The sequence below is a fragment of the Pochonia chlamydosporia genome, chromosome 1, assembly GCF_001653235.2.
Source record: "Pochonia chlamydosporia 170 chromosome 1, whole genome shotgun sequence".
NCBI lineage: Eukaryota > Fungi > Ascomycota > Sordariomycetes > Hypocreales > Clavicipitaceae > Pochonia > Pochonia chlamydosporia.
In genome coordinates, this window is record NC_035790.1 from 833987 (window position 1) to 861867 (window position 27881).

A 27881-nucleotide genomic window follows, 5' to 3' on the forward strand; every position below is an offset into this window, starting at 1 on the left:
GGCCGAGGCACTTACCCGTCAAGTAGCATCCTCGTTCACCCCAAAGCCACTTAAAAGAGAAACAAACCACCATCTAATTACAAGAATCTAATCGTGCTGCCATCCCAAGTCTCTGCAATAAATCTGACACCCTCCACACAAACATGTCTCTCCGCGCAGCAGTATACATTGCACCACCAACTCCCTTCAAAACACCAGGCAAAGCAAACAACGCCGGTCTCTGGTCCCCTATATCCTGCACATTAATCTATTCCTCAACCCACGCAGTCCTTGTAGATACACCCATCACCATCAATCAAACTAAGGACCTTATCACCTGGATCCGCCGAATTGCGCCCAATCGCAAACTCTCATACATTTACATCACCCACGGCCACGGCGACCACTTCTTCGGCCTGCCCCTCCTGGTGAAAGAGTTTCCCGATGCCAAGCCAGTTGCAACGGCTGGAACTGTCCAGCACATGAAGCAACAGGTTGAAGAGAAGAATTTTCGTTCCCAATGGGACTCGAGGTTTCCTGGAGAGATTGAGCAACCATTTGTGCTGGCTGAGCCATTGGACCCTGAGAATAAATTTACAATCGGAAAGTGGGAGTTTCATGCCGTGGAAGTAGGACACTCTGACACGTACGATTCTACTGTCCTTTGGGTTCCTGAACTACGACTTGCTGTTTGTGGCGATGTTGTGTACGGGCAGGTACACCAGATGCTGTTTGAGGCGAATACGCCGGCTAAACGGGCGGAATGGATCAGGGCGATTGAGAAAGTCGAAGCGCTGGACCCGGTGCACGTAGTCCCGGGACATTGTCAGGAAGGGGAACTTTTAGGGCGGTGGCACTTGGATAACACGAAGGAGTATATTCGGGCGTTTGAGGATGTTTTGAAGGGGAAGCCAACGTCTGCGAGGGATATTGTGAGTGCGATGACGAAGAGGTATCCGGATAGGTACAATGTTGGGGCGATTATTTTGGGTGCACAGGCGGCTGTTCAAGGAGAGAAGGCTAGGTTTTAAGCTTTTCTCAAATACTGTTGATGTTGGAAAGTTATGACACAAGGCAGGGGCTTGTATGCTCTGACATTGCTATCTAGATGATTTGGTGCTGACAGCGTTGGCCTTAAGTTCAGCCAGAGACAAATGTATTAGTCCACAGTTAAATATTCATCGTATCAGAGTAGGTAAATACCTACCTAGGCAGTTCAAACTGATAAGAAGTGATGACTATCTCCGAGTATTCGGATAATGTCGGTTACTCATATCCTTCGTCAACAGTACAGAGTACTATTCCAAGAATCAAAACAAATGGGCCGATCTGCGTAAACATCCACTCGGAAACTCCACCGTTGCAACCACAAGAGCTTATTCTTGTCACTAATGCGTTATTGGACATCGGAGCGTTTCCAGATTGACGACGTCAGACTGACCTACACTCGTCTCCACCATCGTTCCACTTACACCGTTGACGATGTCAATTACATCAACACTTTTATAACTGCCCGTGAACATACTTGCCTATTTAATCCCACGCAGAGTAGGAAACGGCGTGTTTTCCTCAGATTACATGCGAAATATCACACATTGACAACCATGATTCTCACAAGACGCGCGGCATCGCTTGCTCTCCGGCCAAGAGTCCCTATTGGGGCCAGTCTTCCAGCAAGAAGGACATACGTCGAAGTTCAAGGCCAGAGCAAGGCGTCACAACCGGCGAAACCGTCCGAAGCTCAAAACAAGTGCGTTGAAATCCTGCCACAAGAGTAGCGATTCACACGGATGAGGGAAATGCTGACGAAAAGGCAGTACTACACTATTGATGACGGGGCTGGCGGGCGTAGGATTGGCGGCTTGTTATTTTATATTTTTGGCGAAACCGGAAGTTGTTGCAAGTGAATCAACTGGAAAGCCTGAGAAAGCTAGGGATCCAAAGATGTCGAGAGAGAGATAGGTACAATAGAGCACTATACAACTTGGTACCATCATTTGCCGTTGCAAGTGCTGTAATTCGTTCAGATCTAAGTAAACTCGTAACTATAGTAAAGGTCATTAAGAACCATCTATGTCTACCACGCTGTATGACCCCCATCAACAACAAGATTATTCCCCGTCATAAAACTACTAGCCTCACTTATCAAAAACAACGCCGCACCTTTAAACTCGCTAGTCGACGCCAACCGTCCCAACATATTCTCACTCGTCCACGTCTTCTTCATCTCAGGATCCTTCTCAAACAGCTCCAACACCATTGGCGTTTCGATATGCCCAGGGCTCAAGCAATTCACTCTGATCCCCCCGCTGCCGTCGTCCCGCATGGGGCTCCATTCCATGGCCAAGTTCCGCGCCAACTGAATAAGCGCAGCCTTGGAGGAATTGTAAACAGGTGACAGCATGCCCTTGTTTGCCACGACACCCGACATGCTGGCTATTAAGCAGATGCTTCCCTGGCATTTATGCTTCATCATGGCTTTTGCGCCAGCTTGGGCGGTCATGAAGACGCCGGTGTAGTTAGTTGCAAGCATATTGGTCACGTCCTCGATTTTGTACTCCAACGCAGGTGTGTTTTGGACGATCCCTGCTGCGGCAATAATGCCGTTGAGTTGCTTGTTGTCATCGGCGATTTGCATAATGAGGTCCTCGAGATGCTTGGTGTCGCGGACATCCTGCTGCAAGTAGGTTAGGGATCCGCCCCATTCGGGAATGACGCGACTTTGAGCTTCTTCCCATTCATGGTCTGGCTGTTCAGCCATGTCGAAGCAGTAGACTAAGAAAATGTTAGCAATTGCTTTATAAGTGTCGTGGAGGATGTTGACCTTTTCCTCCTGCTTCTACCAGAGCTTCAGCTACGGCAAGGCCTAGGCCCCGAGCACCACCTGTGACGATGAATACTTTTCCGCTGAGGTGGAAGTCGGCGAACCGTTTGCTTCCCACGGCCTCGTCTCTTGGCAAACCAGATACGTTGGGCATGTTGGCTGTGACGCGTGTGTTTTGTATGGGCTAATACCCTTGGAATCGGTGTGGTAGTGTATGGAAAGCTACAAGGTGACTGCTGAAGAAACTAAGCGAATGTTAGAAGAAGAAAGAATTCGAGACCGTTAAATGAGGAAAAGAACCTGGGCTTATATCATCGTGAAGTGTGCTGTTCCTGACGTCATGGGGTCGTAAGCCATGGCTGTCGAGAGCTGTGGGGAGAAAGAGAACGTCATGCTGAGGTTTGGATGGAGATGATTTATCAGTATTTGTTATGTATCATATTGACAGGTTTGAATGGCTCGATGGGATTGGAGTTGAGTTGGATACGGTCAACTGGCTGTGGAAGCCACGTGGGTTGCTGCACACATCATCTCTATTGCTTAAGGAGACAGACACTACCTGCACGTCCACCGAGCTTGTATACTGTAAATGTAATGTACTATTAACGAGACTGCGTGCGGTATATGAAAACTTAATAGAATGATTTGTTAACAAGATTTAGATAGGATTTGAGTTGGTCGTCTGAGAAGACCTCCTTGTTTCATGATACTTTCAAGATGTTAACGGGGGCGATGCAACTCGAACATTTCGACTTCTGGGCTCTCCCAAACGCGGGAACGCTTTTAGAACTGTCGCACGAGCACGGTTGTTGCTTATCCTAAGCATAAAAAAGTTCCGATCTGGGTTGATTGTTGATATTGACTGATTTGTTGATGTCGAATGTATGTACTCCGTAGTTATGTAATATTTGATGTCAAGTATGATGCCAAGTTGAGTCTCCACATCCACATCCAGCTTGAGCAGACCAGAAGCAGAAGCAGAAGCAGAAGCAGAAGCAGAAACGACTCCATGCGCCCGGTTCAAGGCTCCGTCACCACTTTTCCTCCTCATATTACTTGCGGGCAGGACTCAGCCCAGTGGAGAGCTACATGTGCCAGCTACAGCTACCCCTGTCGCTCTATGATCCTCCCGCCATTGATCAGCCCTTTGATGCAGATGCGCTTGTTGCCCAACCATTCAGCTGAACAGAGTTGCGTTTGGCGCATTACATCCTCGTCGACTTACCATAACGACGCGCGCATTCAGATTCCATTTCGCTCTCTGCTGTCCATCTACAACAACTCTTTTAGCATCATACCCAAGGGCCAAGCTAGACCGACAAGCTTGGCCTTCATCGCGGGAGCTCAAGACCATGACGACGCCTCTCCGGCCATTCCACGCGACGAACAACCCCAACGCTACGTCGCGACGTGATTTTCGAGCACCATGAGCTCCGGCGGAAGCTCCTCGGTTGGCGCATGGCCGCCTAGCCGACCGTCCAAGAGAAGTGTACGTTTTTCCGGCAGTTATTCCTTGCGATCTGGTCCTGGAGCTCCCTGAACATCCATCACGGGCAGCAACGATATGGGGCGACGAACAAGGCAGCCAAACGAATCTCCCTGCTAACCATCAACTCTGAATAGAAAATGCGCAATGGCACATTCATCATTCCCAGCACCGGCGAACGCTCCAGACGGCAGTTTACGCTCCGAACATCCAGCAGCATACTGTCAGGAAGCAGCGGTAGCCGGCTTGAGCGACGATCATCAATGGGACAGGCTACCGACAGGATTCGCTGGTCAGCGCAGGTCGCAAAGGAAAAGTCCAAATCTGTATGGCAATGGCTAAACTCACGCGACGGCCACCAGGTGCTCAAGTGTACGCTGGCGTACCTCCTTGGCAGCACTGCTACCTTTTGGCCGCTTCTGTCCGACTTTCTAGGCCATCGAGATGGCAAACACATTGTTGCTACTCTGACGGTCTACTTCCATCCGGCGCGTACCATGGGCTCCATGCTAGAAGCTGTTTGGATAGCCGTAATAGCTGTAGCGTACGCTGAGATTGTTTGCCTCTTGTCCATGGCGGCAGGGATTGCTTCAAGAACGAGCACCGGCTCTGTTGTCCCAGCACATGCGGTAGTACTCATCATTTTCGTCGGCGGGGGACTAGGATTCGTTGGATGGGTTAAACAGAAGATGAACCAGCCGCTTGTCAATGTGGCCACCACGCTGGCATCCATGGCCATTATTTCCGTCATCACCAAGGAAGAATCAGTGCAGGACGGTTACTTCTCTGGAGACAAGATTGTCCAAGTGGTCAAGATGTTGGTCGTGGGCATCATATTCTCCGTGGCTGTAAACCTGCTCGTTTGGCGACTATCTGCCCGTCGTGTCTTGAGAGAAGCCGTCAACACAGCGTCAGTTTGCATGAGCGATCGACTGTCCTTCATCACCCGCGGCTTCCTAAACGGGACAGACGACGAGATCAATTCTCCAGATTACGCGCAAGTGAGAAGTCGCTATGATTCAGCCTATATGGAAATGTCCAAGAGTTTACGAGAGGCCAAACTGGAGCACTACCTCTTGGGTCGGGAAAAGATTTACCAGCTGGACAAGCGTCTTTTTAAAGCTGTTGAATCCGTGTATCAGGCAATTGGCGGTTTGCGAAGCTCGCTATCCACTCAAATCGATCTTCTAAATGAAGCACCACTGGTGTCACAAGAACCCGGCATCATCTCACCTGGAGCGTCGGCCTTGTCACCGAGATTCAGACGCACAGCTTCTTTGCTCCTAGACGGTGCGGGTGACTCCTTGTCTGTCATTGAGGAAGACGACGAGGACCAGAGGTTGACATTACTCGCTCAGTCTGAGCCAAACCTCATCACATCGTCCGTGTTCCAAACTCCATCAGACATATTTTCACTCTTCATCACAATGCTCGGACCGTCACTCAAGTCCCTGGCCTACACGCTGTCCGAGACGCTCCGAGAGTCGCCCTTTGGAGACGACCCTGTGACCGAAGTTAAAGTCAACGATCACCTGCGAGAAAGCCTCCGAGACGCACTTCACCTGTTTAATCGCGCCAAAAGCAACGCACTGCAGGAACTGTACAAGACGATCGAGCTAGGCCGCTCGCGCTCAGAAGCAATTCAAGCCGACATTGAAGAAGTCGCCGCCGCGTGTGGCCACTTCTCCTTCAGTCTGCAGGCCGTAGCAGACGAAATGGACCTGTATCTAGACGTTCTCGAAGAACTGCAGCACATCACCGAAACGCACACCCGCAGCTGGGAGTGGCTCAAATTCTGGAAGCGCACACCGCAGCCAGCCTCATGCCCGCCTGCTGACCCGGAGTGCGAATCTCTCCTCCAGAAGAGAAAGGATACAGTCCGTGGGTTGAGGAAGTCAGCCACGCCCAAGGGAATACCGGATTCTATGAGAAAACGGCGAGACTCTTACCACTGGGACGCCTCACCCAGCGCAAGCTCTTTCCAGCGCACCGTGTCCCAAAAGGTGCTGGGCGTGATGCGATTCCTAGCCCGAGAAGATATTCTATTCGGCATCAAGGTCGGCATTGGCGCCGTCCTCTGGGCGCAATTCGCATTTATACCCGCTACGAGACCCATGTACCAGCACTGGCGAGGAGAATGGGGCCTCCTGTCTTACATGATTGTTGTGGGTATGACGACCGGCGCGTCAAACACGACGTCCACTTCTCGTCTGATTGGAACCCTCATGGGCGCTGCCTGTGCCTGTATATCATGGATCGTCAGTCAGGGAAACGCATATCTCCTCGCGCTATTCGGATGGATCATGGCCCTCTGGAACTTTTACATGATTCTCATCATTAAAAACGGTCCGCTTGGCCGCATCGCCCTGTTGGCGTACAATGTCATCGTTCTCTACGCATATAGTATATCGCAAGACGTTGACGATGACGACGACGACGAAGGCGGCAAGAACCCCCTCATCTTCAATATCACCTACCACAGAGTCGTGGCCGTCGTGCTAGGCATCATATGGGGCATGGTCATCTGCAGATTACTCTGGCCCATATCCGGACGCAAGAAGTTCAAGGAAGGATTGTCGGTGCTGTACCTCCAGCTTGGGCTAATTTGGAAGCGAGGACCGCTTGGTATTCTCATCGCGAGCAACAACACCCTCGATTACATGAAGGAGGGGGAGCAAGTTGCTCTCCAGCGATATGGTAAGCTTTTTTTCTTCCCAATCTCCCCTCCCATCCATACTGACCACTGACATTTTAGCTTTCAAACTGGAAACCCTCCGCAACTCGGCAAAATCCGAATTCGAACTTCGCGGCCCGTTCCCCGACGCAGCATACGCGCGAATAATGCACTCCACAAAGCACATCCTCGACTCCTTCTACGCAATGCGTCTACTCACACAGCGTCACGAAACAGTATCAGCAGGCGAGCGCGCCCTGCTGGTGTCCACTACTGACGAACGCGTCCGTCTATGTCAACGCATCTGCCACGTATTGCAGGTCCTAGCCTCGTGCATCATGCTCGAGTACCCCCTTACAGACGCCATTCCCACAATCGACTCAACAAAGGACCAGCTGCTCGGCAAGATATACCAGTTCCGCAAAGATCACATGCGCAGCCAGGAAGATGACGATGGGGAGAATGGAAATCTGAAAAAGGCAATGGAGGTGGTCGAGGAGAAGGACTATGCGTTGCTGTATGCGTATACACTTGTTACGGCGCAGGTGGCAGCGGAGTTGAAGAAGGTGAGGCTCGAGATTGAGGGCTTGTTTGGTGTTTTGGGCGAAGATGAATTGCTGTTGGAATAGAAATGTTTGGTATTTCAATCTTTGGAGTTTGGGGTTGGAAAATACACGCTGGATGGATAGTTGGTATGTACATGTCATAAATACCCGGTTTTATATGTCATCATCATTATTTATATGCCGTGTCTATATTACAACGTACATTCTCGTAGCTTGCCTTGCCGTCCTATTTCATATTCTATCCATCTACCCACGCCTTTTCGCCCAGGAACCAAAACACTACTCGGATTCATGACGTGACACCCTTCATATGTGATGCAGAATGGAGGCGCGGTCGTGTCTATCAAAGCCATGGCTGTCGGAAGTGGGTATAAATGCAGCGAGGAGGAGTAATCCCAGTGAACAGGACGGATGGGTTGCCTAAAAGGCGCGAGGTACCCCTGATCGAGTAGTGTTTTGACTAGTTTCTGGGCCGTGCGAACATCCTCTGATATTGAGGGCGCTGCTGTCACGGCGGGGATTTCGTGTGCCGCATCTAGTTCCATTGCCTCGGACGTTTGGGACTCCTCTGGCTGTTCCTCTGGAGGTGCGTTTTCCTCGTTCTCAGGATCGGTGGTATTGCGTTTCAGGGTGACGGATGTTCTGCGCAGACGGGCGGATAAATCATCTCGGAAGAGGACCAGTTCGTGGTTTGGTCCGAAGAGCGTCATACGACTGGGATTTGAGGTCCATACTGCGGATCCTTGGGTTCCGTGACTACCTGCTTCGGAGTTGGCCGTCGCAAATGCTCGGCGTATGCGCGAGGTGAACATATCCGGGACGGGTTTCCTGGGAAGTGGGACGGAGGCCCCGGCCGTGAATGACGATACCCAGCCGTCGTTGTCGCCGGGCACGAATACAAACGTCGAGGACTGGAGGAGCGTGGGGAAGTCGGAGAGGGCAGACGCCAGAGCATCAAAGTATTCCTTGTACTCGATGCTGCCGCCACTACCGCCGCGGGCCATGACGGCTTGCTGTGTGAAGTTGCCGGTCAGGACGAACGTCAGGGGGGCGGAACCTTCTGGCTCGGCGGCGTAGAGGGATAGTATTTTGCGCATGGCCTGCAGAGCTCGCGGCTGGTCGAGGTTGAGCTCGCCTAGGATGATTGCTCGTCCCCGGCGAGGAGTAGGAGTATCTTGTAGAGGTTGGTGCATGAGACGTCGTTCGATTCGACGCATCTTCGCACCAACTGCTCTTTCACTGCCGACGCCCAGGAAATCGATCCAGCCGAAACCACCACCAATAGTGTGGTCTTGGCCGCCCTCCGGGCCACTGATTCCCAGTGTTGCCTGGCGCTTCTCGCAAGGCGGCTGTCCGATGAAAAAGCCTTGAAATCGGCCGCCTAATGTACCTCCTACGCCACTGCTGCCGCTGAGGCCTTTGCCTACTGATTCTTCTTCTTCTTCGTATACGCCGTCGACTAGAACAACCATACCGGGACAAAACCAAGCTGAGTCTTCTGGGATTGCGATCGCTTGGCTGAGGTCGAGGGCAATCGTGCCGGTGAGGTCACTAATGGCGAGATTTCCAGTGGGCAGGATGACCAATTGCCCGAGGAGCATGTGGTTGCTGCCATGGCGGCCGAGCATGTTTGCGATGGGGGTGATTTTGAGAGATTGTTGGTTTGAGAGGGAGCGTTGGAGTGTTCGTTTGCGTGAAGAGGAAACAGACGAGGTTTGGAAGGCTTCGCTACGGAGGAGGCGTTGGTGAATGACTTGATATCGATTTCGGAACACGGTTGTCTTGTGAGATGCTGGGGGTAGTAACGATGGTTTCGTCGTCTCCCTAGCACTGGTTAGTATTGATGTGTGTAAAGGCTAAAAATTATGGGAGCTTGCCTTTCAAAATGCTTCTTGCCAACGTTATACACCAGTCGCGGCTGGTCAAATGCGTTAATGACATTCAACCAAGCCCGCGGGTCATTTGTATCGTCCTCCTCTTTGGTATCCTCCTCGACGCCCAACCCAGACATGCCGAAACTAGCGTTACTGTCTTCTCTCGTGGGCCCAGTCGGTCTGATACCAAGCCTCGTGTTGACTGCGTCACCATCTTGCACCTCCAACATGCTGTCTCCTCTGGGTAAGCCTCTCCCTGGCCCGACAATCTTTCCGCCGCTCATGTTGCCCTCGAGTGTCTTCAGAATATCTTGTAGCTCCTTACTTGGCCCCTCAACAATTACACCTCCATTTCTGTTCTTCCAACTTCTCGCAACCTCCTCCAACACTCGTTCGGCTAGTCCCTCCTCGCGCCATCCTGAGCCACAATGTCGTCCGATGAAGGAAGCAAGCGCTTGCAGGGCAGATGATGTGAGGGTTAACGAGTGTCTTTTTGTGAATGTACGGAACGCAAGTGGTCGCAGGGTAGCCGGTGGCAGAATGATTGGCAGGATCGCTGCTTTCGGCGGGTTGACGTTGAAGGGCCTCAATGGGTGGACAGGCGTGCCGAACGCTGGCGACGATGATGGAATGGCAGATGATGAAGGAATGACATTTTGTCGTCGAAAAATGGGAGCCGGAGTTTTGTCCATTGTAGCTTCTTTTGACGCATTTGGTGTCCTTACTGGAAACCTGAGCCAAGATCACGGCGACCAGTAGGTTTGGGTGAGATTGGAGGTGTCTGGTGTCGCAAGATCAATATCAATCCGAAGTCTGATATCTTTATCCAGCAATTTACAGATTTGGTGGGGCAGCGCGTCTCACTCACGCGTCGAAATGGTGATGATGTCGCGAGGTTCCACATTGGGACTAGCTCCAATTAACTGATGTCACTCCACTTTGAAGTTACATTTATTTTTGGATTGTGACAGCATCGTTGCTCCAGCACATCAACCTCAACAACAGCATTCACCATGCTGGCAGCAACGCGCTTTGCTCCCCGGAGCTTGAGCTCCAGCATATGGCGACGAGCTGTGTCGACGCTGCCAAACAATCCACACATTGTACAACTCCCACCACATTCAGCCTGACGGAAGCTCAAGCTCTAACAAGGCAACAGAAAGTCTTTGACAATCCCGCATCGCCAGCATCCTACATCCTCACATATCTCGACACGAAGCCTCCATCTCCCAAGCTCGCAATTGGGATCTCGACCGCTATCCCTCCAACCCCACAGTCATTTACGGAGAATCATCGATTTCTGGACATTCTGAACGAAGTAGTAGCCGAGTATGGCCACCAAGACGAAGATGTAACCAGTCAAGCCCAGGCTTTCGCCAGTCCCGGCGGATTCAACCTAGGTTCTGGCGGTGCATTCTTCAACACGCAAAGATCAAAGAAAGGGTCATCACGAAAGCAAGGCGCTGGTGGGGGAGCTGGTGGCTCTGGAGCAGGAGGTGCAAGTGCTCAAGGTGGCGCGGGCGGTGCCGGCAAGGGTGGATGGGTGCATCTGAGTGACCGCAGGAATCCGCCGGATTTTGGAAGAATAGCTTGGCCCGAGGATATCTTGGGCAGCGTTGAGGTGAATGGGCATGGGGAAGTGATTGGAAAGGTGCAACCAAGCGGCACGTATAGAGTGGTTACGAGAGAGGGAATGTGAGTACTGCACTTTTGAATGGCGAGTTTTGTTAGCTAACGCATTGTAGCTTGGGATTAAGTCCATTTCTGCAGAGTAAGTTGATTGAGCGATTAAAAAAGGAGGAATCGGCGTCGTGAAATAGCGTCCATGGTCGTTGGGACACCAACAAGAGAGCGATGTAAATTGTCCCACTGAGGACGTGTATCATCACGTGTACTATACATTTAGTGGAATATCCATCTCAAAATCTCTTTAAACCTTCAAGTACAAGCAGATCATTCGATGATACTCTGGCCTCATAAATAAGGACTTGCCGGCGCCATGGTTCTCCAATTTGCCTCCGTCATTTCCTCAGGCATATCCCGCAGGTATGTGCCTCTGTAAAACTGGATGTTCTCTTGAGGGATGTTGGAGGTGTCTAGGCACAATCCATCACCTGAGCATCACAAACTGCTTGACGCCTAGTCCCGAGGGCTGCAGGTCACTTTAATAATCCAGGCGCTTTAAAAGATACCCGCCCCTGTTGCTTATTTGTTCCCTTTGGAATGGCTAGCATTCATGTTTTGTACAACGTGGGAGTGATATCTGGTGAGAAGGCGCGACGGAACCTATCAATACGTTGCCCCACGGTTGATATCTGCCAGCGTCAACTGATTGATCTTGAACGATTTTGTTTTAATATGTTGCGGCCCTCACATTCACCTTCGTCAGACCACTTTCTTTTCCTAGACAGCAGCGAGTTTTCTGGACGATCGGTCCGACCTGCAACGTCAAGGGGTGATGTTTTGCATGTAGAATCATTGGAATCGCATTTCTCCATCTGGCCCGAAGGTTCCACGCTTCTATTTGAAGTTGGTGAGGTCGGGGGTATTCTTCCTGGAGAGCTGGGCACGGATAATTGCCCCAGCTCCTCAACTCTGTTGTCTTTCCCCAGACCAACCAACTCATCACCGGAGCAATCATCAAGGATCTCATATGCTGTCGGCAAGTACTCCGTTTCTGGCGTAAAATCTGATTCCTCATCTCCATCATTATCATCATCGACATCTCCGTCCAATTTCGGGCTAGGCTTCTTCTCTTCTTCTGGAGTGTAAATTGTTTTGCACAAGGCCTCCGTCAGGGCCTGTAGGCTGCTTGATACACAGGCGGACCGTACATAAGCCGAGGAGCCCTTCGGTAAGACAATTTTACTCGGATCGTAGCTGTCGCAGTAGATGCGCTTCATCAAAGAATAGAGCAACTCCAGTTGTTCATCGATGCTGTTTTTTGACCCGTAGACGCAACTCGTCGGTAGTTTTCGCTGCTCTCCCTTCTGGGATCGCCAGCTGGCAAAAAAGCTCCATGTTGAGTATTCGAATGTGAATCTTGTTAAACGTGCTGTAGAGGCCAGAAAGCTCCTCGAGCTCGAAGCCGGTCTGATGCATCCATTGCAGTCTTAGAGCGTGGGGTATCTCTGGTGTGTCGAAGGGCGACATGGTGGCTTCGTTGGATGCGCGGAACTCTAGCCTTGATGGTTGGTTTTCGTTTGCGTCGCGACCAGCCTTGACGTTCGAATATAAACTAAACCATGAATGAGTGCTTGATGATTGTAGTCGTTCGTCAACTGCAGAAAGTACCCTTAGTCGGCGCGGCGCGTAAATAGTCAATAGCCTGGCAGGACTGGAGGCGCCAACCCCCCAGCCTGCATCTGCATCAATCTGTTAGAGCGGCCCAGGCTGCATTCAATGCTGGTTGCATGTGCATTTATCTCACCCTACCGTAAATTGGTACGGCGGCTGGGGTTGCCCTTCAGCTAATAGGAACATTGCCCATGAACCTGTCAAATACAATTCTCGGCTTCCCGATGAAACAAGAAACCGTTCAAGCCTGGCACCAAGGTCTCAACTCTCAAGCACCGCTCGGCACATTTGTCATGCATACGAATACCAGAAGGCTAGAAGCATTGTAAACGACATGGAATGGCGCACTAACCCGTGCTCGTTTGTAACTTTGAGTATTCAGAAAACACCAAGGGGGGGCCATGATATGTGAAGGATAATTTTATGACCTTCTTAGCATGTTACACTATTTTCTCAAAAGTAAACTCCAGCTGACAAAGTTTCCCAAAATACGTGTACCTATCGTGAATGCAAAACCAACGACACTTTTGTTACATAACTCAACAGACAGCATCCATCCCCTACTTCCACCCTAGCACCTGTCTCCTTTCCCAGTCCGACGCATCATCAGTTCGCTGATTCCGTATCACCGAAACCTGCGTCTCCTTCAGGATGTGCTTCTGGCTGTCCCCGTCACCTTCCCTATCTACCTCCCCATCCTTACCTCCCAGCTGCTGAAAGGTATTCATCTCGTGAGAACGCAGCCCGTTGTGTCTGCTCTTCGATTGCTTGAACTTGCTGCCTGACAGGCTGGCGCTGCCCTTGGAAGCATCGTTGGAGCGGCTGATGAGGGGGTGGGAGAGCAGCGGTCGAAGGGCGGGAAGCGAGCCGGCAACGATACCGATGCCCTCTTCGATTATTGACCAGAGACCGATCTTGCCTGTGCCGAACATGAATTCTGTAGGGTCGGCGTAGAGACTTAGGTAGCGGAGGCGGACGATCGTTGCACAACTTGCACTGAAGGGTGTTAGATGGCCGCATGTACAATATTGTAGTGTGAAGTAGGTGATGCCAAGATGGGGGAACGGCTTATGCTTTTATGTGATACTTACAATGCTGCTAGGCCGAGAATCACAGCCACAGAAAACTTGACCTTGGGCTTCATCTGAATGTTCCACAACAAGATAGCTGGCAAGATTGCCAAAGAGAAGTCCGTGGCAATCTCGATGGCAGAGAAGAAGAAGCTAACGTTGCTATTCAGCACGAGGTTGCAGGACCCGGTAGTCGTTTCGCCCCAAAGCGTAGTGATGGGATGGCAGATATTGGCCACGCCCACCATGAATACTATGGCGGAAATGGCAGTGGCAATCATGATTCCCCAGATGGTCCACGTATATCGGCGGCGAGAATCGGCAATTCGGAGCAGAGTAACCGCAATGCTACACTTAATAAGGACAGCAGCGGAAGCGTAGAAGAACTCGGCGATGAAGAAGAGCTTAGGTACGTGTTAGTTTCGCGCTTCCAATCCGAAAAGGGCGACATGTCGAACCTTGATGCCGTGCATTTTGTCAAGAGGAGCGATGTTGACGGAAAGTTGGCCAGATCCGTAGAAGCAGCAGACTATACACAGACTAGCTGTGACTGTGAATAGCAACTACGTAATAAGAGGATTATTAGTTGTTGTAATCAAGAATGAGACGTTGTTTTGCACGTACGAGGCCCATAAACATGAGGAAATCATCCAAACCTAGTGCCTTTCTCCATATGCGCACTCCTACTCTGGCGCCGTATGTGACCCAGGCGAGGGCCAGCAACACGATTGATGCATGGAAAAGAGCCACGCCATCTCCCCCAACTTGACCCATAATTGCCTGAAGTGAGCCACCGGAGGGAAAAGATGTTGACGAAAGTAAAGTTAAGAGTGAATGCGTCCTCTTCTACGCCAGAGTCTCTAGAAAGATCGGCCAAACAGAAGAAGCTATCAAGGCAACAAACCAGGACAGGAACCCACTTGCGAAAAGAAAAGAAAGGGAGGGAGTTACAGGAATATATTAAAGACAAAAGCAGCTACAACACAGTGGAGAGCGGCAAGAAAAACTGCCAAGTTAAAAACAACGGCAGTGGGGGTCTAGTGTAACGGCGAGGCAACTTAGAACAGTTCTCCGTCGGAGCAACTTCCCAGGTTTCTTCAATGTCCCAGTATCCATGCCCCTGGCGTGCCTCCCCCTTGGACCCAGGCAACTGGGTTAAAAAACAGGTTCGAAAAAAACAAGAAAGTGGCTGTAGAGCCGTTGAAGAAACTCTGCCGGAGTCGACCCCGTCCATGTACCGGGGGTGGTAGGGGTCCCCTGCATCTGGGGTATAATTGACCAGGCATAAGACAAGATTCCCTGAGGAGAAAGAGAAAGCTGCTGGCCGCCTTGCCAAGTTTCCTTCAAAGCAACTCCTCTTTTCTTGCTGTCGGCCCACGTCGTTCCTTGTCAAGTCCGTTCCTCCAGGTCCACAGACTGCTCCAAAACTGTCAACGGCCGGAAGTAAGGATGCAAGTCCCCCGGGCTGAGTGGGACGTCTCAGCTGCTATTTAGGCTGTCTTTACCATACACACATGATGGGCACGAGGCCAAAAGTGAATGGGAGGGGGGAGGAGTTGGATCGAAAACATATGTATACTCTACAAGGTCAGCCCCCACGGCAGGGACCTCTTCAACTCTGAGCATTTTTTGTCTTTGGATTTTCGTCACCTATTCTGCTTCCTTGCCTTCCAGGACTTTTCCAGAGTCGTATTCTTTTATCCCTCATCTGCCGTTAGCGTGTCCCAGCCCAGCGCCATGTCTGAATTTCTCATCAAGGACGAGGACTTGGCCAGCCTCAAAGGCAAGGTTGTTGTCCTGACGGGTAATTCCATCCAACCACTCTACTCTGCGGGGTAACCCGTGTTGCTCCCGTTTGACTCGTATCAGCTAACTTGCTAGATGAAAGGCGGATCGTCAGGCATCGGTCTTGCAACTGTGAAGCTGCTGCTATCATTGGGAGCCTTGGTTGTCAGTGGTGATATCCAGCCGCCAGCCACGAATGCGTCTGCCGAGACACCAGGCTTGCAGTACGTCCAAACAAATGTGACTAGCTGGCCTGACTTGGCCAACCTGTTCAAGAAGGCAAAGGAGCAACACGGCCGTATTGACCATGTCTTTGCCAATGCTGGCATTGGTCCTCGGGCAAACTACCTGGAGCTGGAGACAGACGCAAACGGCGAGTTAAAGGAACCAAGTGCTGAGGTCTTGGACGTCAACTTGAAGTCGGTGGTCAACACGGCTTCTCTGGGCGTCCATTATTTGAAACAACAGCCCGAAGGTGGCAGTATCGTGCTCATGGGTTCGAGTACCGGCCTACAGCCGCTTCGAGCCCCCGACTACTGTAAGTCAAAATCAAAGGCACTACATCGTGGATTAATGTAACTCAAGCTGACGGAACCTGGCAGCCACCGCCAAGCACGGCGTTCTAGGGTTCGGCAGAGGTTACGCACGACTTCTGGAAGTGGCAGGTCTACCTATTCGCATCAACACTCTCATGCCGTCGTGGACGACGACCAATGTCCTCCCGCATATGGACGACCTCATGAAAGGGGCTGCTCACGAGGCGCAATCCACTCTTGTTGTTGCGCGGGCAGTTGCGTCTATGATGACCGACTCATCTAGGCATGCCAACGTGATTTATGTCTCAGATGGCAAGTACTCGGAAATCGAAAAATCAGTGCTCTGGCCGGCGTATGAAAAGATCAAAGGGGAGGGCAACCCTAGCGATGATGAGGTTCTGAGGCGTATATTGGCACTGGGCTGAGCAATGCTGTGGAAGCCGTGACTCGAGCATGTCTTAGAGAATACACGTACTACACCTATGAGTTGTAACTATGGACGAATAATGTGAGACGTTCAGATACTTCCAGACAGTGAGACGGCACATTGCCGGGTCCGTTTATTCATTTGCCGTCAACTAGAGCCCTTGTCTCTTAGTTCCCGCCCTTGTTTGGTGAAACTGACTTAGGGGCCGCAACTAACCTTCAGACAAGAGATCGACCGATTCTTCATGAAAACACTGCACGTTGCATCTTCAAACTCTCAATTTACCATCTCGCCCCCACTTGCTTATAATAGTGTAACTGCAGTTCATTCTGAGCCCCTGACGGCTTCAGCCGCGTAACTTAGCAACAGCCATGAAATGGCGAACCCCCGAAGTCGTTATGTGATCTTCATCCAGTCCCACACTTACTTGGAAATAATGAACGAGACCAATCACTAATTTGCATGGCGTACCAGTTCACGAATCAGAAACTACCCTTAACTCCCGGTATCTCAACCCATACCGTTCTTAACCCTTGACTTCTCCAACGTAAATTCAAACTTGCAGAAAATCGAATCAAAGAAAAGCTTCAAATCGCTCAAAAATAGGAATCCTTCAACCAGGGGCCACCAAATGGTGTGGCTGCTAATGTAAGCCATACTAGCACTAATGCAAGCCACCGCAATGCAGACATTTGGCATGTCGATCACGCCGCCAACCTGACTGTAGCGTAGCTGTCAAAACTTCACGCAAAGCAGTTAATTTTAAGGTTTCATTGGCCACGACTCAGCTTTGCACCGCATTGGGATGTTGGCGCAAATTGAGAATGGTTTGTGAGGAATCCTGAACCGTGGTACCGGGACTAGGCGTGTCTGGTTTTCAAGCGCGGCAAACTCGCCAGCACATCACCCCATTGCAAGGGTTCTGCAGGTAAGGTATTAACAAGGCGGGGTATAAAGGTGCAAGGATGTAGGGGACTTGGGAGCTCGGGATCCCGAGACCGAGGAGCTTTTCTTCGGAGGCGTTTTCTTGATGGGGCTTGGGGTTGGGAGTTGGTGTTGCGTTCTAAAGGGGAGGTAATTTGAGGTGCATTAGATGAGGTTGTTCTGGGTTTAAGGTCTGTAAATGCATGTGCTTATCAAGTTTATATTGGACGTTTAAAGTATGGCGCTGTATGTCTGGCATGTGTTGCTTCAGTTTGTTAGTTGATTGGATTGCCGCACGGCATGCAGGTCCTGACTCGCTGATTTGGCCGGCCATGATGAAGACATGGAAATCTCCGTCTACCGAAAGACGTGAATAGGGTCCCTGACACGATTCTGTGGAACAAGCGAATTCTATGCATTATTTAGGCTACTAGAATGTTTAGTGAGGCAAAGTCAGTTCAAAGTTGTCAGCCTCCTGTATGATAATTAGGAGTATATGCCACGGGCATTAGTGCCAGATCCCAAAGGTTAATAGGTGAATTAAGCCTACCAGGTTCGTAAAGTTTACCCGAAGCCCTGGACCTGACACCGCTTTGGCTTAGCTAGGCGAGTTGAACATGAGCATCTCAGGGGTACTTGTCGAATGTGGAAAACTGAAATTGCACGTTGCATTGCAATTTCTTTCCTAAAACTAGTTCATATACTTAGTATTATGATGTGCTGCCACCGAGTTCAGCAGGGTATGGCATGTTGGGTGAGAACTTATACGGTAAGTTCCCTAGGTTTGGCTCTGCAAGTTTGTGGGCTGGATATCGTGAGCCCTGCTGTGATATGTAAGCTTCTGGGGGACATGATGGTTTTCAGATGAATTGAATAGATTTACTGAGCAGTGTGTGATTCATAGCTTAATGTTCTGCCGCAAAGGTTCAACTGGCTCTTTCGACAAGTTATAATATAGCTTCAAGGTTTACTATTTACCATATAAATACCAAATAGTTGATAAAGCTTGATTAACTGTATTAGTTTTAAGACAAATACCATTAGTTCAGTCAACTGAGTTATTAAGAATTTGCAAACTAAGCGTTCCTATCTATTTGACTTGATCGAGTTGTATCGCAAAAGCCACTAGCAGCTCCTACTTCCCTAGACAACAATATTCAAGGATCGTCTTTAACTCCCACGGAAAGACACATACCAAACACGCTTCCACAGTTAAGACCAGTAAGTAAAACGCTTGTTTTTATATGCACTGGTAGTCGTGGACGCCCGCATTTGCCTGGGACGCTTGACAGCATAAATGACCACAAGCTTGAGATAATGACATGCAACATGCCGCAAGTTTGGAGACGCAATTTTAACAAGACACCAGAATTTGATTACATATTCTTTCACAAGCCAGCTCACTTTTACTGAGCACTGTTATATCCGTTGACAGAAACTCACCTTATCAACATGCGTCAACTGATGGGCAGTGTCGTCTTGTCCCCTCATCATGACATTTACCGTGATGACACCTGAAAACACGGAAAGGGAAGTGGAAACGAACTCCGCCTTCCAGACTCGGCCCGCTGATGAAGCGTATAAAAGGTCTGCAAACATGGATACGTTGCTTGGCTCAACTTGCTGGAGCAACATCCTCCCATCGACTCTTGTCTACTTGATCCGTGTTTACTTTGTGAGAAGGTTTTTATTGGACACCCGTACTTTCCAAAGTGAATACTGCCAGACAAACACCGGACTTTAAAACCCCGACAACTTGGACATCTGCAAGTAAAGCATGTGGCTTATCAGGCTTTGCGGAGGATAACATAGTGAATCTATACGCTACTAAACGATCGGAGTTATGATAAACCACTGTGGCATCAACGTCTCTGCTTGATTCGTAGAAGGAAGCAATCATGCTGCATTGCTAGGACTTCAGCTTACCTTTTGCCAACGGATATAGCAAACACCAAAACCATCTCTCTGCATCAGCGGAGCGTTCCTTTAGCCAAGTCAGACCATCGCCTGGTGAATCTGCCGAATGAGCATACTTATAATTTAGATTGTCGTACATCACACATGAGATAACCGCAGATGAAATTCGTTTGGTGGAGATACATGACCACCCACCCGTAATAAGCCATCTTTCATCGACGTTGTGTCACCCAGGTCAGACCACGCCATACAACCCCAAAGTTCAAGCCATCGTATTCCAGCTCTATACTTTCACAAGCCAACACCGTATTGCCGCCCACGTCATTGGAGAATAATTGGCGTGGCTCCTGGTATCAACCAGCCGTTAAACCGGTTCCCAGACACAGCTAACTGATTTAAACCACCAACTCCGACTACCTCCGAGGTCTTTGCTCTTTCCAGACACATCCTCCCATACGTTCAATCAATCAGCCAAGCTACGATCATCACCATGGTCATCTCCAGGATTTCAGTCCGGCCTCTACACCATCACGCGCGTCTTGCTGTATCGACGACCAAGTTCCCAGCCGCGGTCGCCGGCCCGCGAAGCTTCTCGGGAACACGGCGCCAGCAAACTTACGAAGACGACATGAGCGGCCAGGAAGTCCCGCGTTCCAAGTCGCCTGCCGTGGAAGCTCTTCGTAAGAATTGGTGAGTCTCTGTTTTTCTCGCTAATAGGAGTGCATTAGGTGCACTAAATTGTTTGGGCGTAGGGTTCCAATCGGGGGCACGGCGCTTATCGTTGGAGCTGCATATGCGTACTTTGCCTTCCCCAAGGCGAATAAGGATAAAATTAAGGAGGAAATGTTTAATGCGGAGACGAAATCTACCAAATAGTGGACTTCGCATAGCCATAGGATGGATTAATAGGCTATGGAATGTGCGTGCTTGTTTGACAGCTCTTCATATGGGATTCTCACTAAAAAGCTAGCCGAGCAAGACTGACTTGGGCTCTCGGCCTGCAAACATGGAATAAGGGTAAGCGGTAGTAAAAGTAGTCTACTATCAAATCTTGGTTTCTGATCAAGTATTCAATGTATCGTGTGTCTAGAGTGCTTAAGGTCTCTGTGAGGAACAGTTTGCAAGTATAAGAAGCTATAAATCGCTTCTTTAAACTAGTCTTGCCCTAGTACAACTCTATCATCTATATGGCATCAAATGCAGCATCGAAACCCTACATGAAGGCTCTTGGCTCGTCTATTCGAGCTGCGTCTAACTGAAAGCATTGGACAATGGCCTACCATTTTGCCGCCGCCGCTCTCATTCTCGTGACGATTACTTTTAGACGGAATAGGGCTCTGACTAGTCCTGGTAGCGACATGAATTCAGCGACAACGGAGATCTCACACCACAACTTAGGTGACTATTTACACAAGTTTACAAACACATATAGAGATCTATATAAATGTATAGATATAGATATATTAGATAAAAACGGGACTTTCCGTCATTATAGCCAGACTGTGGTATGATCTTTGTTTTTAGTTTCAAGTCACAAGACATCGTGTTCCTCAGAGATAGATGAGAAAGTGGCGGCGTCTCAAACTTCAAGCATGTGTGACGTGTAACACCTCCATCAGGCAGGATTATAGGAGTCCGCCATCCGGAGTGCGGAGGGAAACCGGGAGGGAAAAGCCAACTGGATGACCTAATGTCTGGAGACTCCAGTCAACATTGATGTCCGCAGAGCAGCCCGAAGCGACCACATGCAGCCCATCTCGATCGACAACGGTGGGATTGTCTGGTGTGACAGTGCCGCCCTTGTTCACAACTTGACTTGACTTTCGTAGGGCTGATGGCTATGTTGTTGTCATATCTCCAACTACACGCAGATTCTTACCGTCTTAATCTACAAGGTATCAGGACTGCTCATGTGGTAAACTGAGCTTTTGATAACCTGCTTGAGTTAGCCAGCATCGATAGACGTACCTCAACATCGATTGAGACAAATAGCCTTTCGAATTAGGCGAGTGAGCCCTTCAGCTGGCTATGTGCTTGACAATGCCCAGGAGTCGTGTGACTGGCAGGTAGACCACTAAGTAGAAAGCACAGACATCACCATCTCATTAGGAAGCGGTATGGCTATCTGTTCCATCACATATCACAAGCCAACTGAAGCAATTGTAAAGTTAAGTCTATGTTGCATTTCGCCCCTCATCATGCACTAGGAAGTGCCATATTTCAATTACAAGTACCACTAGTGTAAGCTTGAGCGAATAGGTTCCTGTCAGCGTCAAGAAGCCAACAGTTGCATATACATAATCTGTTTTTGGCATTTAACTCCGGAATATAAGCATAAATTAGCGGCATTTGGAGGAAAATACAAAGTATCATTTAGCCCTATATTCCTGTTAAGAAACGAGATACTATGCGCTTTAAGAAGTCCCTTAACGCCTCTTGGCTAATACGATGCGGCCCACATGGACCAGCAAAAGGCACAAAAACCACACGGAATATGCCACGTTTGATCTACATTCTCAGTACTACCTTGGCACAATTATAGATATCACATGTGACTTCTTTAACAGGCTCTAGAACAGTGGTGCCTCAAGTCCAGTTGTCGGTGTTTTATGCGCATATATTACCTCAGGGCAGACAATAGGCAGTTGGGAGAAAACAAACTATGCAATGCATAACAACAGCCTCTTTCTCTCGCATAGTTGGTGGCGGCGTACATATGCATCGGGGTCTTTTCAACCAATATACGCTCAACTCGGATCGTCGCGAGCCACGTCGGTCAATCGGCCTAGGGGTCGTCTGTCGCCTTTACCGTTGTCTTCTAGTTCCCCCCAACGGCGAGATAACTATGCCGGCTCGACGGCGTATGTATTTTGCAACCAGATCAAGTAGCTTTGCAAACAGTTTGGTTTGAGCTAAACGCCACCAGTAAAGGCATGTCAGATAGAACTAGCTATTTGCTCTGTAAAGATGTAACAGATCATATAGATAAAAGTTTAATCAGCGGAATCTACTAATGTATGCGACGGTGTAATTGTTACGGTTCTTCAAGAGAGTATATAAACGGTGCCTATTGTCTCTCGCCTTTTGTCTAGAGGCCCAAAAATAAAGTCAATAACTCCTTATTCTAAGAATCACTCACGAAGCCTAATACACTCCAAAATGCATTTCAACCTTGCTATTCTCGCAAACGTTCTCGCGGCCACGTCCGCCCTTGCGATTAGAGTCCGTCTCTACGACGGCCCCAATGGTAGCGGAGCCAACAAGGAATATAACTTCCCGGCGGGATCATGTGGTAAGACTCTCTAATCCCAGCTCAACGGACGGAATAAGTCTGCTCTCTACATCGTCCTTTCTAACCTTGCGAACAGTTGATCTTGGTAATCTCCAGCCTCCTCCCGGCAAGCCCGCCAATTATTGGAATGACAGAGTTTCGTCTTTCTGGAAGGAAAGCGGCCATGCTTGCACGTTCTATCTGTAGGTTGCTCTGAGAATTCTGTACCTCCACGGCTTAACACAATCGCAGAAATGAAAACTGCCTCCCTGCCTTTGGCACAATGTACGGTCCAAATCAGGGTATGGTTTGCTCTTTGCCTCTGGGGCGTGATAACCGATATAGCAGAATGAAGTGCACATAAGCGTATCAAGTTTATTATATATGCTGTAGACGCGATATTAGGCACAAAGGCTCGACAGATGTCGGTCCTTTTTACATTATCGTCCATTGCAGACTACACATATGCTAGGCGGATCACGGTTTGTCCTTTGGTTAAGGCCCTGTCTCAGAATAGTAGACTTAGGTCTTTATGCTTTTACTTCTTGCCTCTCTTTAATAATTATTAACAATTTACTTAATTTACCACATCTGACAAACCAGCTTATATGCTATATTATTTGGCTCCATATTGCTCAGTCATTTAATAGTATATTACCAGCTTATCTACCATCGTAGTAGCTAAAGATGCGTAGCCGCATGTGATACCTAGGTACCGATGCAGAAAGTCAAAGCTCAATGGCTGCTAGGCTGCCAGCTGACGCCTGTCAGGTTGGATGAATTCACTTCCGGTCATCTTTGGGTGGACATCTTGTGATGGCCGAGCGGCCGGGAAGCCAAGTTCCAGGGCCACCGTCCGCTATACATTGCCTGCTTAATACAATTGGCGTGCTAGGATTGACCAAAGGGTCTTGCTATTGTTCAACTCTACTTTCTGTTGTGGCAGTAATAGTCTCACGCACATTGATGATGCCAAGCATCCTGGACATGCTGAGCCACTGAGAATCTGTAAACCTGAGTGGAAACCTTACAGATTTAGAAAACAGCACTAGGTCGGATTGGAGCTGAAAATTGTGCTCATGGATGGCCAACGTGTCTCTTAGATTGCCGAAATGCTGCATATTGTCCCCTAATATAAGTGCTACTAAACTTCGTCAACGCGTTCTGTTGGCTGACGCTTGTAGCTGGAAAGTCCGGTTGAAAGCTTCAAGTTTCCTTGCTTTGAAAGCGCGGGACACAAATATCGCTCGACTAGTGATGATACGTTCTGTTACTGAAGAACTGATAGACATACAGGGCTATCCAGTTCTCTGATGAATCTTGTCGGCTATTTCTGAAGACTGCAGCCTTAATTCTGAATGTTGGTAGCCTTGACAACTTTTCTTCGCACGTGCTGAGCGGCTCAGCGAGTGAACTCTACGTTTCCTGCGCAATTTCGGGGAAAATCAAGGCACGGCGCAAGACAAGCTGTTCACTCTATGTAGCAACCATGATGCCTGGGATGCTCTAGATAAAGCAACCGAATCTAACTTGCTGTCACAGCTACTGGCAGTTATCTATCTCCAAATACGTAACCATGGCTCCTGGCCATCGAATCAGAGGGAACCCACGGATATAGCCGCTTCAAATTTGGTGACATGTGACGCGTCACGCAAACATGGTGGTTGGTTGGAAACTCGTGCCCGGCTGTTGGTTCTGACGAGATAGAATGCTCCGGCATGGTGCGTTGCACAGCATCAACCCAGTTGACATGTCATATACTGTCGCATCGGAGCCTGAGGAATTAGGGTTCGGCTTTATCGGGAATATAAAAGTGCAGGCACATGCCAGTTTCATTGGAACGTAGGTGATGTTAACCGCAGGGGTTTATCCAGTCTGCAGCGGTCCATATCACTCCGAGTGGTGATGAGACGTTGAGGTTGAGTGGGCGTGAATCCGGCTTTCAGATGCCAGAGTGCACGAACCAATATTTAGAACTGCCTGGTGCGACAAGACGGAGCTACTCCTCCTGGTTCAGATCGAATGCGAACATCGGCGACGACGCCGTCCGGTTTCCCCACTTTTCTGGTAAAGTTGCGATAAGAGCTCGAGGCTGTTATCCGGAAGCGCAGGACCAAGAAAAATATCAATATGACCAACATCTGATGACTTTTGGCCACTCAGAGCATTTCAGCTTGATCGGATTCCCAAGGATAGCTGACGTATTTTTCAGCACAGGATTTATGGATGCATTGGTGGCCATTTACCTTGCTGCCCGCACCAAAGAGAGTCCTGCCCAACGGGGCATCGGGTCTAGCTGGTGTCGTTGACAATCAATTAAATTAATTGCTCCAGTTGAGTCTCCATGTCCCGTCTGGTTACACGCGAGCATATGTGTCCAGCGTTTGTGTCCAGCCCATTTTGCCCATTTTACCCCTCCATGTCCACTGCTATCCACTCCAGCATCCACACCACAACCACACCAGACCACCAGTCACCACACCTTGGACGGACTGCAACCACCGCAACCGCAACCACCACCACATTCTCCCGCTTCATCTCTCCAACGCCTGCCTGGTCCAACCTTGATCCTACATTTCTCCTCATCCTCGCCAACCCGTCCCGGCTCGTCCGACTACTCCTGCGGATCAACAGCCCGCTTTTGCATCGCGGCGTCAACCCGCCATTGACGTCGGTCGATCCCGCCATTTTCCCAGCTATTCCCTCGCCTCGTATTCCCTTCTCTTATCGCCCTCGCCCCCGCCATGGCCCCTCGAGGAGGCTTCGAGGACGAGGAACTCACAATATCCCTCTCCTCAACCCACGTCCGGCGTCAACAGCAACAACAACCCCCGTCTTCCCACCACCACCACCACCGACATCAAGGCCGTGACCGTGATCGTGATCGTGACCGTGACGATGCTGGCAAATCCTCCAAGTCGAGCGGCACCCGCCAGAATCCCATGGAGTCGACGCGAGACAAGACCAAGACCGAGCAGCGCATTGGCGCCTACAAAATTGTGCGAACCCTGGGCGAGGGTTCCTTTGGTAAAGTGAGGCTGGCTATTCACCAAGGCACCGGGCAGCAAGTCGCTCTCAAGATTATTGCACGTAAGAAACTCATCAGTCGAGACATGGCTGGCCGTGTCGAGCGAGAGATTGAGTATCTTCAGCTGCTGCGTCATCCACACATCATTAAACTGTACGTTGCACCGGGTAGTGCCTACATATCAACATGAACATACACAAAACCTCATGACCGGATCAGCTAATATTGTATACAGGTACACTGTCATCAAGACGCACACCGAAATCATCATGGTGCTCGAGTATGCTGGCGGGGAATTGTTTGACTACATTGTACAAAATGGCCGCATGAAGGAAGCCGAAGCACGACGCTTTTTCCAACAAATGCTTTGTGCCGTCGAGTACTGCCACCGTCACAAGATTGTCCACCGCGACCTGAAGCCTGAGAACTTGCTGCTGGACGATAATCTCAATGTCAAGATTGCAGATTTTGGTCTGAGCAATATTATGACGGATGGAAATTTCCTCAAAACGAGCTGTGGAAGTCCCAACTATGCTGCACCCGAAGTTATTGGCGGAAAGCTGTACGCTGGTCCCGAGGTTGATGTGTGGAGCTGTGGCGTTATTTTATACGTTCTTCTCGTTGGACGGCTGCCCTTTGACGATGAGCATATCCCCAGTCTCTTTGCCAAAATTGCACGGGGCACATACAGCATCCCGCAGTGGATGCCGTCGGGAGCTGCCAACCTGATCAAGAGGATGCTTGTTGTGAACCCTGTGCAAAGAGCTACCATTGAGGAAATCCGACAGGATCCATGGTTCTTGACTGACCTACCTGCCTATCTTCAGCTTCCCGTCGAGGAGTTTTTCAACACTGGCGTCGACCCCAACAAGGCTATTGAAACAAGCGACATCGCCCCGAATGCTCCTGTGCAAGTGCAGGAGAGGCTTCACAATGAAGTCACGGAGAAGATTAGTAAAACTATGGGTTACGGCAAGACGGACGTTGAAGAAGCTTTGCAGTCTGAGGAACCGTCCGCCATCAAGGATGCTTACATGATTGTGAGGGAAAATAAACTCATGCAAGTGAATCGTAAGTCACTTTTTCATCTTACTCGCCCATCTTGGTACAACAGGGGCTAAATTTCTTGCAGAAGGCCAAGAGCCGTTGACGCCCGACGTTGAGGAAGCTTCGAGCCCAATGATGAGCATGTCCTCAGCTAGATCGGGGGCATCAGGCGGGATATCCCCGCGACCATATGTCAGCAAGGTCGGTATCCTGCCGACCAGTTTGCCAACGCACCACAAAGACTTTATCGAAAGACAAAAAGCAGGGTTTGATTCGCAGCCACCCCAAGTTGCAGCCGTTCATGATGAGCCGCCCACGGCCAGGACAGACGCAGAGAAGGAAGAGGCCGCCAGACGGCTGAAACCACACGCACGAGTTCAGATGCGGCTCGAGGAGGGCAGCAAGCGCCCACAAGGCATGACACCAATAAACCCGCCTAAGAAGCTTAAGCCAGTGCGATGGCAATTTGGTATCAGATCTAGGAACGCACCGTGGGAGGCACTGCTCTGTATCCACAAGGCTCTTCACAAATTAGGGGCCAAGTACATCCCAGATGAAGACTACTCCCAGCTTCACGGCAAAGACAGCGAGGCACCGAGCGGAGATGGCAGCTTTGCGGACGACTACAACGGTGGAGCGCAATTAACACGGGAGTCGAGCGATCTGGATCCGGCCAAGCGCTACCAGCTGCCGGCAGATCCATGGCACATCAAGGTGCGATGGGAGTCTTCAAGTAGGTTGCCACTTTCCCTGTCGTTTCCGTCCTTGTCCCTTGTCTTTCTTTTCTTTTCTTCTTCTTTACTTTTTTTCTTTCATCGCTTGTAAGTCATGGCACTGACAACACGTAGCCCTCAAGAAGCATATTCAAACGCCGCCCGATGGCGTCGACAAGGACCAAGTCGGCACGCCAGACAGCTACCACATCACCTCACAAGACAACCCGAATAAGAAGCGATTTGTGGCGTTGCACTTGGACATTCAGATATACGAAATGGAACAGGGAGTATACCTAGTAGACTTCAAGTCTTCGGGGTACGAGACCCCCGAAGGCAGACTACTTGAAGAGAAGGAAGTGACGAGCCCGTTTCCCTTTCTGGACATGGCAGCGAGGTTGATAATGCAGTTGGCGGAGGCAGACTAATATACATGTGGAAGACGCCGAGTTTTGTTGGAGGT

The 27881-nt window shown here is 49.8% G+C and overlaps 12 protein-coding genes across 12 annotated transcripts; 9 read left to right on the plus strand and 3 right to left on the minus strand.

Moving 5' to 3' along the window:
* Positions 1 to 143: 143 nt before the first annotated feature.
* Positions 144 to 1010, plus strand: VFPPC_00177 (beta-lactamase-like protein; the record flags this gene model as incomplete). Its single annotated transcript, XM_018280255.1, has 1 exon — positions 144 to 1010. One exon carries the CDS (start codon positions 144 to 146, stop codon positions 1008 to 1010), a length of 867 nt encoding a protein of 288 aa, XP_018148211.1.
* Positions 1011 to 2056: 1046 nt separating this feature from the next.
* On the minus strand, positions 2057 to 2957 carry VFPPC_00179 (oxidoreductase; the record flags this gene model as incomplete). Its single annotated transcript, XM_018280257.1, has 2 exons — positions 2057 to 2754; positions 2804 to 2957. 2 exons carry the CDS (start codon positions 2955 to 2957, stop codon positions 2057 to 2059), a joined length of 852 nt encoding a protein of 283 aa, XP_018148213.1.
* Positions 2958 to 4229: 1272 nt separating this feature from the next.
* On the plus strand, positions 4230 to 7592 carry VFPPC_00181 (60S ribosomal protein L19; the record flags this gene model as incomplete). Its single annotated transcript, XM_018280259.1, has 3 exons — positions 4230 to 4292; positions 4427 to 6986; positions 7045 to 7592. The coding sequence occupies 3 exons, from the start codon at positions 4230 to 4232 to the stop codon at positions 7590 to 7592; spliced, it is 3171 nt and encodes a 1056-aa protein (XP_018148215.1).
* Positions 7593 to 7720: 128 nt separating this feature from the next.
* Positions 7721 to 10095, minus strand: VFPPC_00182 (DNA polymerase epsilon subunit B; the record flags this gene model as incomplete). The annotated part of the gene is made up of 2 exons (XM_022428166.1): positions 7721 to 9353; positions 9437 to 10095. The coding sequence occupies 2 exons, from the start codon at positions 10093 to 10095 to the stop codon at positions 7721 to 7723; spliced, it is 2292 nt and encodes a 763-aa protein (XP_022284658.1).
* A 321-nt stretch (positions 10096 to 10416) lies between these two features.
* On the plus strand, positions 10417 to 11218 carry VFPPC_00183 (hypothetical protein; the record flags this gene model as incomplete). Its single annotated transcript, XM_018280261.1, has 3 exons — positions 10417 to 10506; positions 10563 to 11098; positions 11149 to 11218. The coding sequence occupies 3 exons, from the start codon at positions 10417 to 10419 to the stop codon at positions 11216 to 11218; spliced, it is 696 nt and encodes a 231-aa protein (XP_018148217.1).
* Positions 11219 to 13260: 2042 nt separating this feature from the next.
* On the minus strand, positions 13261 to 14544 carry VFPPC_00185 (cation-transporting atpase 4 protein; the record flags this gene model as incomplete). Its single annotated transcript, XM_018280263.1, has 4 exons — positions 13261 to 13696; positions 13792 to 14174; positions 14229 to 14333; positions 14395 to 14544. 4 exons carry the CDS (start codon positions 14542 to 14544, stop codon positions 13261 to 13263), a joined length of 1074 nt encoding a protein of 357 aa, XP_018148219.1.
* A 963-nt stretch (positions 14545 to 15507) lies between these two features.
* On the plus strand, positions 15508 to 16516 carry VFPPC_00186 (hydroxyacyl dehydrogenase; the record flags this gene model as incomplete). The annotated part of the gene is made up of 3 exons (XM_018280264.1): positions 15508 to 15574; positions 15659 to 16093; positions 16158 to 16516. The coding sequence occupies 3 exons, from the start codon at positions 15508 to 15510 to the stop codon at positions 16514 to 16516; spliced, it is 861 nt and encodes a 286-aa protein (XP_018148220.1).
* Positions 16517 to 17645: 1129 nt separating this feature from the next.
* Positions 17646 to 17819, plus strand: VFPPC_15070 (hypothetical protein; the record flags this gene model as incomplete). The annotated part of the gene is made up of 1 exon (XM_018292823.1): positions 17646 to 17819. One exon carries the CDS (start codon positions 17646 to 17648, stop codon positions 17817 to 17819), a length of 174 nt encoding a protein of 57 aa, XP_018148221.1.
* Positions 17820 to 18934: 1115 nt separating this feature from the next.
* Positions 18935 to 19186, plus strand: VFPPC_15071 (hypothetical protein; the record flags this gene model as incomplete). The annotated part of the gene is made up of 1 exon (XM_018292824.1): positions 18935 to 19186. One exon carries the CDS (start codon positions 18935 to 18937, stop codon positions 19184 to 19186), a length of 252 nt encoding a protein of 83 aa, XP_018148222.1.
* A 663-nt stretch (positions 19187 to 19849) lies between these two features.
* VFPPC_00188 (hypothetical protein) lies at positions 19850 to 20235 on the plus strand (the record flags this gene model as incomplete). The annotated part of the gene is made up of 2 exons (XM_018280265.1): positions 19850 to 20049; positions 20112 to 20235. 2 exons carry the CDS (start codon positions 19850 to 19852, stop codon positions 20233 to 20235), a joined length of 324 nt encoding a protein of 107 aa, XP_018148223.1.
* Positions 20236 to 22518: 2283 nt separating this feature from the next.
* On the plus strand, positions 22519 to 22837 carry VFPPC_12708 (hypothetical protein; the record flags this gene model as incomplete). The annotated part of the gene is made up of 2 exons (XM_018290485.1): positions 22519 to 22651; positions 22728 to 22837. The coding sequence occupies 2 exons, from the start codon at positions 22519 to 22521 to the stop codon at positions 22835 to 22837; spliced, it is 243 nt and encodes an 80-aa protein (XP_018148224.1).
* A 2537-nt stretch (positions 22838 to 25374) lies between these two features.
* On the plus strand, positions 25375 to 27846 carry VFPPC_00190 (carbon catabolite derepressing protein kinase; the record flags this gene model as incomplete). Its single annotated transcript, XM_018280266.1, has 4 exons — positions 25375 to 25811; positions 25894 to 26729; positions 26791 to 27438; positions 27554 to 27846. The coding sequence occupies 4 exons, from the start codon at positions 25375 to 25377 to the stop codon at positions 27844 to 27846; spliced, it is 2214 nt and encodes a 737-aa protein (XP_018148225.1).
* Between the last annotated feature and the right edge of the window lie 35 nt (positions 27847 to 27881).